General features: G+C 45.6%; 1 protein-coding gene across 1 annotated transcript in view; it reads left to right on the top strand.

The window, feature by feature from the left end:
• Window positions 1-13,734, top strand: part of BBS4 (Bardet-Biedl syndrome 4) — a 532,628-nt gene that overhangs the window by 409,244 nt on the left and 109,650 nt on the right. Inside the window, exon 12 of the mRNA XM_085643924.1 lies at window positions 9,032-9,203. Coding sequence (XP_085500050.1) covers window positions 9,032-9,203 — 172 coding nt within the window. The remainder of the gene's footprint in view (window positions 1-9,031; window positions 9,204-13,734) is intronic.

Below are 13,734 nucleotides of genomic sequence, written 5' to 3'. Positions count from 1 at the left end.
AAGGAGGTCTAGACGGTCTTCTAGAAGGGAGATCAACCTCCCACTCCCGGTCTAAACAATCCAACAGAAGATCTTGTTGTTGACCAAGTGTTGACAAAGGAGACAATCTCCATCATGGACCTCTTCCTCACTGTCCAACTCTCCCTGATTCACCTCTGGCAAAGATCCCACCAGCAGACAACCTTACTGTGTTCAGTGAGGTACTGGTTAGAAGAGCAGCAAAGTTGAATATCACAGTACCCACTCCAACTACATCAACCTCAGTGATATTCAAGAATCTGCATCAGAAAACACCATCCAAACCTCTTCTTCTGCTAGTTCCTGGATGGCTTGAACCTGCTATGCAGTTATGTATAGTACCTGGTTCAATAAAGTCAGCACCATCTAGACTTTGCAAAACGTACAAACCACCTGATCAGGACCCTCTCTTCGTTGGAATGGAGCCTCTTCCAGACTCTGTGATTGTGTCTGCAGCACAGAAATCACACCCAGTCGCTCCTTCTACTGTTCCATCAAACAAAGAAAGAAGTTCGCTAAAACAATAAAGTCAGCAACTAAACTTTTGGAGAGATGTGACTAATCTCTCTGGGACGCTTTCTAAAGATTTAATGAGAGACTAGTGAAGGAATACAGGCAGGATTTTCATGAAATCCTTAATGAGTGTATGCTTGTCTCTAATCAAAAATTGGTTAAGCAGACTATTGGACACATTTATGCACATTTTATGGGAGTGCGAACACATAAAATCCTATTGGCGTAAAATACATGACATAATAAGTGAAGTACTCGCTCTCGTCCTTCGCCCAGAGGCACGTAGGTGTCTCTTGAATATATGGGAACCTACTGATTTTAAAGTTGCGGAGTCAGTTTTCATATGTACATGACTGCAACCTATGTGTCTACATTGCCCTATTCCTCATTGTCTACATTGCCCTATTCCTCATTCTCCAGTTCTTTTAAAAAAGGTTTATGAAAGAGATTCAGTAGGAAGAACTATATAGCGTCTTGTAATTTTGCCTACGTTTTATTACTAATTTGACCTTTTAAAAAAAAAAAAAAAGTAAAGTCATTGGCCAATATCGCCAATGACTTTATAGCCTGCAAAATGGTATAAAAAAATTAAATGTTCAAACTCGGCCTTCCTGAAATGAGGGAAGAATTACACTTATGAAGATATATTTTAAATAGGTTCTCTGTGGTCCCTGCACGGGTGGGACAATTTACTGCTTAGGATTATGATTTCATTAGACATTCACTTGAGAGAAAGCAAGATTACAGGTAAGAAACCATCCCTTATTCTTTTTCACCAGCTGTCACCCTCCAGTCTCTCAAGGTTCGATAGAAGATACAAATAACTAGCAAATCAGGACTTGGAACTTAGGCAAGTGTAATTATTCCCTGACTCCAACAACAGCTCCAACACCAGTAGGCTTCTCATCTCAACCTATATGAGAAATGCTGCAGTAGGAAACAAGGCAAACACTAAAATAAATAATAACCATCTTCCCACGGAAAAAAGAGAACTATTGCAAAGCAATCTAATGTTTTCCTGACTTGATCGACAAAATGAGAAGAAAGTTAGGAGACTCAAGGTATGCATGGACCTTATTGCCCGTCTTTAACCTTAGATTTGTTGATTGAGTAGAGAATAATGGGAAAAGATGTCCCTCAGGTGGTAGATGAACTAGACTTGTAGAGGTTGAAGCAAACATTTGCTTTGACATTACGCCATATTGAAGCAACTTAAGAAACACGTGCTGTCAAATACTCCATGGGTATATTTGCTCTATTATTTCCAATAACTTGTACAGAAATGAAGAATAAAATCTCGGGTCGTCCTTTAAAAATCTTAAAACATAACTGTGAATCAATAACCTATTAATGAATACTGAAATGCCGAGGCAAATTAAAAAAATATCAAATAGTCATCTCTATTTACAGCCATCGGTCTTGGATCTAAAAATGAATCCTGTAATTCCCAGCATTGGATCTTTCATAGATTCACATACTTGAAACATTCCCTATCGTCGAGCTGGAAAACCAACTGTAGTATAGCCACACCAATGAAATGCATTGAAAAAAAGAGGATAAGCAATGTAACTTTAGTAATGCAATCTCCCATTAGAAAATACCCAAACTCCAGCCAGGGAGGTGAGAGTGCACTGAACTCCATTCCCCCCAGAGGCTGCCATACTTCAGATTTCTACTGCAAGTCATGTGGCAGAAAGTCCTCCTCATAGCTCTGATCAAATAACTTTCTTTCAATATTTTTGCAGGATTTTCTACTAGATTTAAACTCTTTAGGAATTATTTACCTATGTTTCATAGTCTATGGGAAGAACTTTTTCTACCAAGCAATGGCTTAATAGCCTAAAAAAATCCTTTTTAAACCATGTGCCTCATGGTAAAAAGTAATTATTTGTGAACAATTCACATTCTGACTGCATCTACTACCTTCATCTGTAGCATACATTTAAGGATTGTAAACGTTGCTACATATTCAACTTGAAAATCCTGCATCCCAGTGCAGACTGGTTGCAGTAAAGGCTGCCAATTACTAGATCTTATCTGATGCGACATTCTTCCCACGCACATCTTTAAAGGTAAACGGACACCCAAAAAGACCATTTGAGGGGATACAACCATCTTTCAAAACATTGTCTATGTGGTATGTACCATACCTTTGGAGAAGCCCACTGTAAGTCCTTGAAAAATCAGACAGGAAGCTGGATAGGCTGTCAAAGTAGTCTTCTGTGATGCATGATGTATCTTAAAACTGTCAAACCGTGGACAGTGGTCCTTTTGATGATAGACCTGGCTGTGTCGGCTACACCTGTCAATGAACCACTGTTAATATGTTCAGCAACGACTCTAGCAATTTGGGACTCGTTAGCATCTGTACCATCAACTATTATGCATCGTTCACCTTTGATGATGGCCCCAACTGATTTGCTGCCAACAGCACGCTAGATAACTACTGTACTGCCAACATTTCAACATCACCGTCGGCAGCACCTTCAGCAACACTCAATGGAGGGCTGTTTCTTTTCCATCAATCCTTGCAAAGTTGCCCTCGCTTTCTGAGGACACATTACCAAGCAAAGTGCCCTCAAAATCACCAGCAAAATTCCAGTACACTGAAAGTAAATCGCACAATTACGGGCCCTTTAGGAATGTCACCAGGCCTACGCAACTTATTGACCACAATCAGGCAGAAAAGGATGAGGTTTATCAATATCCACATAATCAACAATAATACATCAGTTACAGGTATTTTGAGGTAGAAGTCTCTTTGGGATATGAGCACCCTCGTTATGATTAATCTTATGTAGAGTACTATTAAGACCCATCCTACCAACAACCATGAATGCTTAGGGTCCCTGTAGAACTTATTAACGATCTTCATTGGATGATGTAAGACAATAATAACTGATTTCCATATCCTCAACAAATGTGGAAGTGCCATCCTAGCCACCACTGGAGCCACCACATTGTGCTGAACCGACACAACCCCCTGCTGCTTCTCTGCCTCCACCATTAAGACCAGTTCCATAAGTGTATATAGAAACCTTGGATAATGACCAAGATGATGGCGGTGAAAAAGAACTTGACCGGCCCACAATACCAGATGAATAGGATCACTGCATAGCCCCATCAATTAGTCCATCTACACCACCTCATCCCAACTCACCGCAGACAATATCGCCCAATTTCATTCCCTGGTGGAGAGAGCATCAACACATTTAGATTTTCTGGTGCCTGTTAGCCAAACAGACCTGTATACAATTTTAAGGAGGCATCTGGTATATCAGTAATTGTGATCCCAATCATTCATCATATCTGGAAGGCGTAACAGTCATGCAAGCACATGCCTTTTCTCATCCATTGTCCCTAGACTGGATAAAAAATAAAGACACCACAGGCCAATTCGATGGTAATGTATTGCACACAGTGTAGAAATTCATCTTTGCCACTGGACCATAAAAGACAAGTAATGGGCAACTTTAGAAAAAAAGGTTTCTACTATGCTGGTGAAGTCTATCAAGACTGTAGACTCTCTGGCAATTGTGATCCCAATATGTGGCCAGATATGGCTCCGTACCTTGATCTGCTACTAAATGGAAAAATAATGGATCCTCGCCATTCTCTGAGAGGGACTTGGTCAGATGGCAGGAGGTGGCAGCAGAGGCTGTGGTCTACCTCTTTCAGACCAATAGAACAACATAGAATTTTAGCTCTGCCTGTTGAGGGCCACAACCCCTTGGAGAAGGCATGTAGGCGATGCCCTTCATTCATTGAAGTTGGACAGTGGTACATTCTGTTGCCTTTAATATTGACTGCAGACCTTTCGCTGGGCAAAAAGTAGAGGTGTCTTTCCTTGCAAGGCAGATACAAGCTATACTGCCTTGTGCTTCAATAAACGCCTGATGTATCGTAAGGAAGCATTATTATCTGTTCCCCTCTAACCAATAATATTACTCTTAGTGTTCAAAGCAACCATCTAGGAAAAAATCATCTGGCCCAAGGATCCCTCACTACGTTTCTGACTGCCAGCCATGGTGATTTTGTCTCCACCGAATGGCCAGCCAACCCCATGGGCAGAAGGATTTGCACCTTCTATGCGCAATGGCAAGATATTGCAACCAACAAATGGGTATTAGAACTTTTACAATACAGCCATTTGCTCATGTTTACTCAAGCTATGCCAGGTGAAATTGCTAGGATTTGTGCACCAGCATCTGAAAATTTTGCAGGCTGAGATGCTGTCTATGCTTCATAAATGGGTGCTGGAACATGCCCCAATATCCAGTTTCTTCTCAGTCAAGAAAGAATCATGAAGAGTGACGCCCCCATCCTGAATCTTTTGGTAGCTCAACAAAAGCACAAAGCCCGTCAAAAGTGTTAAAGGGAGTTATGGCTTCTCTAGAGCCACAGGATGCTTACTTTTATATCCCCATTCACGTCGAGCATTGCAAGTAACTGAGATTTGAATTAGCTGTGCGCCATTATCAGTTCAAGGTTGCGCCTTGGATCTCGTGCCAGATCCAAGGATATTTACAAAGTGCATGGCTCGAGCAGTGATTTTCCTGCATCACTAAAAGATCTACATTGGGATGACTGGCTGGTCAAGGGGAAGAATATTGCACAACAGACATGTTCTCAATGTGGTGCACAAAGCCGTTAAGCAAGTTATGTCTTTCAATCAACACAGTCCAGACTCAGTCATGGCCCCAAACATCCATCCTGTTCTTTGGCAGCATCCTGAACACAACAGTAGGCAAGACCTTCCCATTGGAAGAGATACATTTGCATTCAACATTAGGTCATCTGGTTAAATCTCTGCTGTGCATAGTGTCTTCCTGCATCCCACATATTTATTTCTGCAGTCTACAGATTTGCTCTTTGCTCTTTACTAGAGGTATTGTATACCCAGGGATCAGAGTGACTGGATCCTTCGATTGTCAAATACAGATGTCAAGCAAATCAAGCCTGACGTCACCTGGTAGTTGGAGCGCACTAATCTTACACAGGGCTGCCTTTAGCGCTGATGGTGCCTGGTGCAATAGTCCTTTTTGGTGCCCCACTCCACTGACTACTACTTCAGATTCCCTCACTATTTCCCTCCAACAGGGCCCCTCATCTCTTTATAGCCCCTCTCTCTCATGCATTTAATTTGTTTTATAGTGCTACTCATACCAGTGTCGGCTGTCAGAGCACTTTACATCTCTCACACATTATTCAGAGACAGTGAATCATACGTGTGTAAACTAGTCTGTAGGAAATGTTATAGAAGACCAAGAGGATTACAAGGTGTAGGAGTCACATGTCATCCATACTAGTAAGTAGCATTTTTTAGGAGCGTTTAGTCTGGAAAGGCACAAACTCTGGATTTAAAATGTACCACAGTGGCTGGGGTTGGCTTTACTAATTAGAACGTATTTCCACCCAAACAAACCCGCTTGATTAACATTAAGATAATGAAAAACGGAGGGAGGAGCCAAGATGGCGACCGGAGCAGACGCTTGAGCGCCCGGCTCCGTCGGTCCGTGGCCTCGGACTACTATCCTGATGCCCATCCTCGCCGATTCTCGAGGTGCACCGTGTGCGAAGACGCGCTGACCGCGCTGCTGCTTTCCCGGAGTCTTAACCCGCCCGGATGCCCGAGTTCTGGGTGCTTTTGTCCTCGGCACTGAAACCCTGCGCCCTTACGGCCTTTGCCTGCCTCCTGGAAGCTCCGCAGTTACCGGACCAGCTAGCGCTAACCTGAGCCCCGCGGTCCCGATCTCGCCTCGCACCATGGATCGTTGCCTGATGAGCCCGGGGAGAGACGGCCGGACACCTTCTGCACCCTGTGCCTGACGGGCTGGAGCTGTGGGGTGGGCCCCGGTGCGGTGAGTCTCCTGCCCCGCTCTGAGGACCGAGCTGTGGGGGGCTGCTGCCCCCTTTGCCTATTGCCTAGCCGGCGGCGAGGGGGACCGGCGAGAAGATAAGCGACTGTCGGCCTTTCCTGTTGCGGCGTAGACCTGAGGGGAATTGACCCCTTGCCACGACCCCCCCCCCCTGGCCATTGCACCGTATAGCGGCAAAACATGGCGTTGAGTGCCTGCTCGCGGCTGGGGGGGTGACACTCCGGTCTCGCCCGCTGCTCACTTCGCCCTCCCTCTTCCGGACACCAGCTCCACAGTGCCGTCCCGGATTGCTGCCGATGTTGGGGCCCGGCTTCCGCTGACATGCGGCTCCGTTCTGGCTGTCCTGCGGGACTTTCAACTACAGATGTGCGCTGGCCTGCAGGCGCTGAGTGAGAGGTTTGATCCCATACTGTCGGCTGCGGGCCGTGGGCGCACTGTTTGTCATCCACAGGGCGTGGGTCCTCCGGTGCTCTTGTCCTCTTGCGGGGAAGCAGCGGCGGTGTATGATTGTGCTACACTGGTGCCTTCATCTAGCGCTCCCGGCGCCCAGGGTCCACCGCTCTCCACCTCAACCGCGGATATTTTGTCCCCCTGGTCATGGCTGCCTGCTTCATTGTTCCCTGCCTCACCGCGTCCGCGAGGCTATCCTGCTGAGCGATACCTAACGGCTTCGAGGGACCGTCCGCGGTGGCCCACTGCTGCCTTTTTGTGGAACTCCTGTACCTTACTTGCCAGGTTTGGATTTTATGTGGTGCAACGAGGGACCTCAATCGATGGTCGGCGGCCATTTCGTGATCCTACTTCACCATCCTCTCACAAGCGGCCATCTTGTCTTTGTCTGCTCGGGACACGGGGCCTTCACGCAGGAGCTGGTTTAATCCCAAGCCCGCGATCGGGCCAGGGCTAGACTGACTTCTATCGCTATGGTTTATGGACGGGCTGGCCTGGGACTGGGACTGTATGTATGTTTTGCGCGCACTCGTCGCGACTTGTATCCCTTGCTTAAACTGTGGTGCCATGGTATCTTTGCATGCCGTTTTTTGGCGTAGAGGGCTCTCAGTGTGTGGGGGCCATAACTGGCTGATGGTTCGGGGCGCTCTGGTGTCCAGTGGGCTCCTCCCCACCTTCTTTTTTGTTTTCTTCCCTTCTTTACTCTGTTCCTACTTTCTCTCTTCTCTATATTTCGGGTTCCTTGGGCGACAGGCACTATGCTGGGGGGGGGGTAGGCCGTAGCCTCCGCATTGGTGTAGGGTGGGGGGGTAATACTCTGTTCTCAATTAGTTCTATGGGCCTTTTTTCTTTTATGTCTCTGTGCTCTACTTTCTTCGATTCGGGGTCCGGGTGTGGGGTGGATCGAGTGGGGGCGGCTCTGGAGGGGTGCGTACTGGCTCATGTGACTATCCTGATATATCTCTGCACCGCCTCACTGATTGAGATTTTACTCCCATTGTTGTTCTTACTGATGTTGCTGCTCGCCCGTGTGGTGAAGCTATCTTGCGGACTCGAATCTACTTTGCTCTTATCCTTCATTGATTTTTTTTTTCTCAGATAAAATTATCAAAAAACTTAAAATTAACCTTCACCTCTCCTTCCCCGGGTTTCAAAGATATCTCCAGTATGTGACTCATAACCTGTTGTTAATCCTGACCGTTGATGCACGGGGGCTGTAATGTGGGTATCAGTGCTTTACTGTATCGTGGCCGGCCTGACGGTTGTAGGCCCGTATTTGTTCTTTTAAGATGCACGAATAAAGGTTTTTAAAAAAAAGAAAAAAAAAAAAAAAAAAAAGATAATGAAAAACTCGGGGGGGGGCAAAATGTAACCTACACCATGCAGTGTGTTTGTAGCTCTTTGATAATAGTTCAAAGCTCACTGTGCTGTATTAGGATTATAACTTATGAACTTCAAGTAACTAAAAGATCTCTGTGACAGAAGCAGTAACCCACTGAACTATCCAAGATAAAAACGTTCTATGATCTGTATGGTACCCATTCTTTGCAGCAGGCATCTTAACCATCTGTGCTACTTTATGATGAGTTAAAACTGCCACTAGACAAAACTCCCATTTCTCTCCAGCAGAAACATTAATCGTCCGAGTTATTCTGACATTTGCCTTCTTGCCTAAACGTTGCTGGAAACACAAAGAACTTTGCAGCAGGTGCTTCTAAACCAATAAGTTATTTCCAAACATTGCCCCCTGCGCTCAGTGCCAGGTGCGGCTGCACCTGTTGCACCGCGCTCTACTCTCTTTATTTCAGTTCACTGCCATACTGACCTGAGTCTCTGCTGCATATTTAATTCAGTTTCTGTATAAGTCACTTGTTTACCGCTGTGTATGGCTCTCACTGCATCCCTAAGATTATGTAAATCAGCTGCCCTTACTGTGCATTCATAAAATATTAGTTTCTCTCCAGAGCCTACACTTCTTTGTGAGTCTTAGCTTCCTTCTAAAGTGTGTGCATGCCGCCCCTACTTGAGTGGTCACTGATGACTATTTGAGGGGAGGATGGCTCCTTCAGTTGTAAGTGGTCTGTCTGCTACTTTGCTGCACGTCTACATGAGACTCTCCTGTATTTGTTCATATTCTGTTTTTCTAACAAATACCTTCTTTCTACTCACAGGCTATCAGCTGCCTGAAGAGAGCCAATTACTTGGCACCCTTTGACTGGAAGGTACTCTCTAACCTTGGACTTGTGCACCTGACCATGCAGCAGTATGCCTCATCCTTCCATTTCTTAAGCGCTGCCATCAATCTACAGCCACGGAGAGGAGAGCTGTACATGTTGCTGGCAGGTATGGATGGCTTGCATGTATGTAAGGGAATTGGCATCGAGCAAATCAAAGCATTAGAGTTCCGAAAAATTGGCAACACCTAGTGTTGCAATTCATGGTTCTGTACAGAGAAGCAGATGACAAGTGTCTTCATATTGTGTTATGGGATAGTGTTCTTTGAAGAGGTGAGTCTTTATCTTCTGCAGGAATTGCAGGAGGGTTGGATAGGTTCTCATGAAGATGAGGATGCTATTCCATCACCTTAGGAGACTAGAGAACAGCTGCATTGTTTTTATTTTCTTGTATTGTTTCTTGTCAAGTCCGGCACTGTCCTGATCCATAGTAAGGCGCTGTTCACCTTAGGTTGTTAGGTTCTTGACCCGAAACATCTTGGTAACAATACTTTTGGCCTTTTAAACAATACATATAGTTTTGAAGATGACGCTAGCTTGGATGTGAATCCATTGTAATTCCTTCAGTCACTGAGGGATGCGGTCAGTTTTCTTCAGGTACTTGATGGAACGGGTTTGGCATGTAGGAATTACGCCATGTTGCCACCTAGGTATCAATTCCTCCAGGTTCAGAGCCCTCTAGCTGCTGTAAGAATGTCTTTGATGGGTGCCAGTGTGAGGCTGGCTAACCTTTTGATCAAAACATTGCCTCCATCCAGGTATTAAAGGCCCATGGATTTGTATTGTCATGAAATCGTTTTTTGGAAGTAAGGGTTTTACTTTTTTTTCTGAATGCAGAGCTAGTACCATGGCAATATGTTTTTTGATGGATTTGACATAGGGTACACCCAGTCTCCTTATATGAAGCAGCTAATCCTTTCCTACTAAACTGAGAGCATTGTATAGAAGATGCTTTGTGTCTGACCCTCTGGCAACATGGTGTATACTAAACAAGCCTCCTGAAATCTTATGTTCAAGAGTTAGAGGCCACAAAACGAACCAGTAAGAACGAGTTTAAACAGCAGAAACAAACTCATCACACAGGCTCTGAAGGCACTTCACTGGCTATTGTGGTAGAGTAGAACATTCTATTTTAAGTATTTTGCACTGACCACAAAGCATTTTTAAAAAGGGCCCAAAGTACGTATTGAAGCTGATTATGTTCTACATACTGACCAGAAATGTCTGCTTTAGCCAAGCGCACCGGCGCTACCAGAATTTACTTAAAGGGAAAAAAAGACTCTAGCAGATCACCAAGCATGCCTGCTGGGACTTGGACCTTCAACCAGATCTCCACCACCTGCTCACCACATGGACACCACATCCATCATGACCTCGATACACTCTGGAGCACCGACTGACCCTTGCCCCCACCATGTCTTCAACCTAGGACAGAAAGAAATCAGCAAGTAATGTCACCGACATCCTCAATGCCACCATCACCAAGGCCACCTTCACCGACGCATGGAAAAATGCAGAAATCCCTCCTGAAGAAGCCCTCCGCCGACCTCAGTGACCTTAATAATTACTGCCCCATCTTGCTGCTCTCCTTCTCTGCCAAGGTCTTAGAGAAAGCTATCAACTGCCTGCTCACCGGCCACCTAGAAGGAAACCACCTACTCGACCCCTCCCAATCAGGCTTCCGCAACAACCATTGCACCGAGACCATCCTGATCGCCACGACCGGTGACATCAGAACCCTCCTTGACCGAGATGAGACGTCAGCGCTGATCCTCCTCGACCTCTCAGCGGCATTCAACACTGTATCCAACCACATCCTCATCAGAAGTCTCCACCACATCGGCATCTAGGGAGACGCCCTCAAGTGGATCACCTCCTTCCTTACAGGACGCACCCAAAGAGTCCGCCTACCGACCTTCACCTCCAAACCCATGAGCATCATCTGCGGCATCCCCCAAGGCTCCTCCCTTAGCCCCACCTTATTCAACTCCTACATGATTCCACTGGCTGACATCGTCCGCGTTCAGGAACTCCACAACATCTCCTATGCCGACGTCACCCAATTTATCCTCTCCCTCACTGAAGACCCCCACCAGATCCAACTTTCGTAATGCAATGACAGACGTCTTCGACTGGATGAGGTCCAACTGCCTGAAGCTAAACACAGACAAGACTGAAGATCTGATCTTTGGGAAGAACACCTCATTGTGGACAACACCTGGTGGCCCACCGAACTCTGACCCACATCGATCCCCACTGACCACACCTGCAACCTCGGCATCAACCTGGACAGCAATCTCATTATGAAACGCCAGGTCAACGCAGTATCTTCCGCCTGCCTTGCCAACCTCTGCATGCTCCCAAAGATCTTCAGATCGATCCCCATCAACATCAGAAAAACTGTTACACAAGCCCTCGTCACCAGCTTACTGGACTACGGAAATACAATCTACGACAGAATCACCGCCCAACTCCTCAAGCAACTCCAGACTTTACAGAATGCCACAACTAAACGTCACCACCCAACTCCTCAAGCAACTCTAGACTTTACAGAATGCCACAACCAAACTCGTCCTCAACCTCCCCAAACGTACCAGCACAGCCCCCACCTCAGAAGCCTCCATTGGCTCCCTGTGCAGGAGAGATCCCATTTCAAGATTCTCACCAGCGCCTACAAAGCCCCCTACAACATGGGACCAGCCTACATCAATCACCACCTGGCTTTCCACCATCCTGCCGATTGACTGCGCTCAACCTTACTAGCCCTCACCCATGGTCACCGTATCTGCCGAAACAGAGGTCATTCCTTTTCCTACCTCGTTGCCAAGTCCTGGAACGGCCTTCCCTCCACCTTTGAACATCTCACTCACTCGCAGAGTTCAGAAATGGACACAAGAGCTGGTACTTCAACTAAAGACCTGCCTGGATACCCCCGGGGTAATTAGCCGCACTTTATAAGTAATTATTGATTGAGATCTCCCCTATTTCATCTGATTAGACTAGGCTCTAACATTCCCATAGCCAAACTGTCCACTGTTGATTAGATATCTCTGCGACCCACCTACACCCTCCAGTATATGTTCTACCCAAATACTGGGGCTCTCTCAGGTCATTTCATCATTGCTAATTAAATCAGTTATCAACTTCTCTGGTTTTATGATTAAAAACCACTAGCATCAGTGGTTGACATGGTGGCCGTGAGGGATGTGGCAAACAAGCCACTCTTTTGAATTTGGCACTTGTTTCTGGGCAGTGGTGCGTGCTAGGTGAAGCAACCTGGAGTTCCTTTGCTGTTTTTCACCCACACGTTGTGGCCAAGTCTGTTTGATCTAATTTCCTTGGATACAGTACTGGTGGCATCCAGGAATGTCGCCTCTAAGCATTTCCACAGCTGTACGCATTTGCAACTCACTCAAGTCTTTCACAATAGCCAACCATTTCTCTAAACCAGCATGGAGTGTGGTCTATTTAGCTTTTGTCTTTGCAAAATCTTCCAGAGTCTCATACCAGTCATGTAATGCTTTATACATTCAGTATAAACATGGAGACATCTTTCTTAAACATTATGCTGTACGATGGTCAAACATGGCCACTACTAATTGCCCATTGTTCTAAAGTCTGGGATTAAAGGAAAAATTAAGATTTGTTGCTAATGTATAATCAATCAGAAGGTCAGCAATTTGTTCCATATTATTGGTGACTGAACCAAAAAACACCCACCTGTAGTAAAAATTCAGAATTTAGGTACTACCAAGAAAACTTGTTTGGTGCTGAGCATGTCCCTGGCCAGGATGTAAGTTTGGAGTTTGGATACTAATTAGTGAGATTCTTGTTGGTTTAGACATTTAAAACTAGCACAGCTTAACTTGATTTGAATGGAAGCTGTGAGGAAATGCCGTGTATTGGATAGTGAATCAAAACCAAAGGAGATGATGGACGGAGTGTTGGACATTGCAAGCACTCACCCCCAGTCAACTGATCTGGGTTTAATCCATCATCATTCTTTAGCTCACTCCGCCACCCCAGTTCAGACATGGCCATATAAAAATCAGTCCGACCCTGTGCCTCATGGGAACAGTCAAGCCCGAACTGCCAAGCCATGTCTTCCCTGGACCGGAAATAAGCATCCTGGGACCCGTTTGGTTTCTGGCTCATCAGCCGTCATCAGCCAGGCTAGCTTGAATCCAGTGGCAAAGTGAGCAAGGGACCCACGTCTGGGCATACCCTGCCAACTTAGGGTGAACAAAGCAAAACCAAAGGAGATGATGGACAGAGTGTTGAACATTGCAAGCACTCACCCCCAGTCAACTGATCTGGGTTTAATTCATCATCATTCTTTAGCTCACTCCGCCACCCCAGTTCAGACATGTCCATATTCAAATCAGTCTGACCCTGTGCCTCATGGGAACAGTCTAGCCCGAACTGCCAAGTGTATTGTATAGTGATCACAACCTTCCCTGAGGGCATTTTTTCTGGGCATAAAAATGCACCGGAGAAGAGGACCTAAGAAGGACTACCCTGCTGCAATACAACACCAACCTCTTTAGGGCCTATCAGGTTTTGTTTGTTAAACCAAAGAAATTACTGCAACAAGAAATCCAACACCAATTTATAAAAGTAAAGCAAATTTTTATAGATTT

Source organism: Triturus cristatus, chromosome 3_1, assembly GCF_964204655.1.
Source record: "Triturus cristatus chromosome 3_1, aTriCri1.1, whole genome shotgun sequence".
In the NCBI taxonomy this organism is placed as follows: domain Eukaryota; kingdom Metazoa; phylum Chordata; class Amphibia; order Caudata; family Salamandridae; genus Triturus; species Triturus cristatus.
The sequence above is the reverse complement of the archived record's forward strand: the minus strand, read 5'-3'. Positions and strand labels throughout refer to the sequence as shown.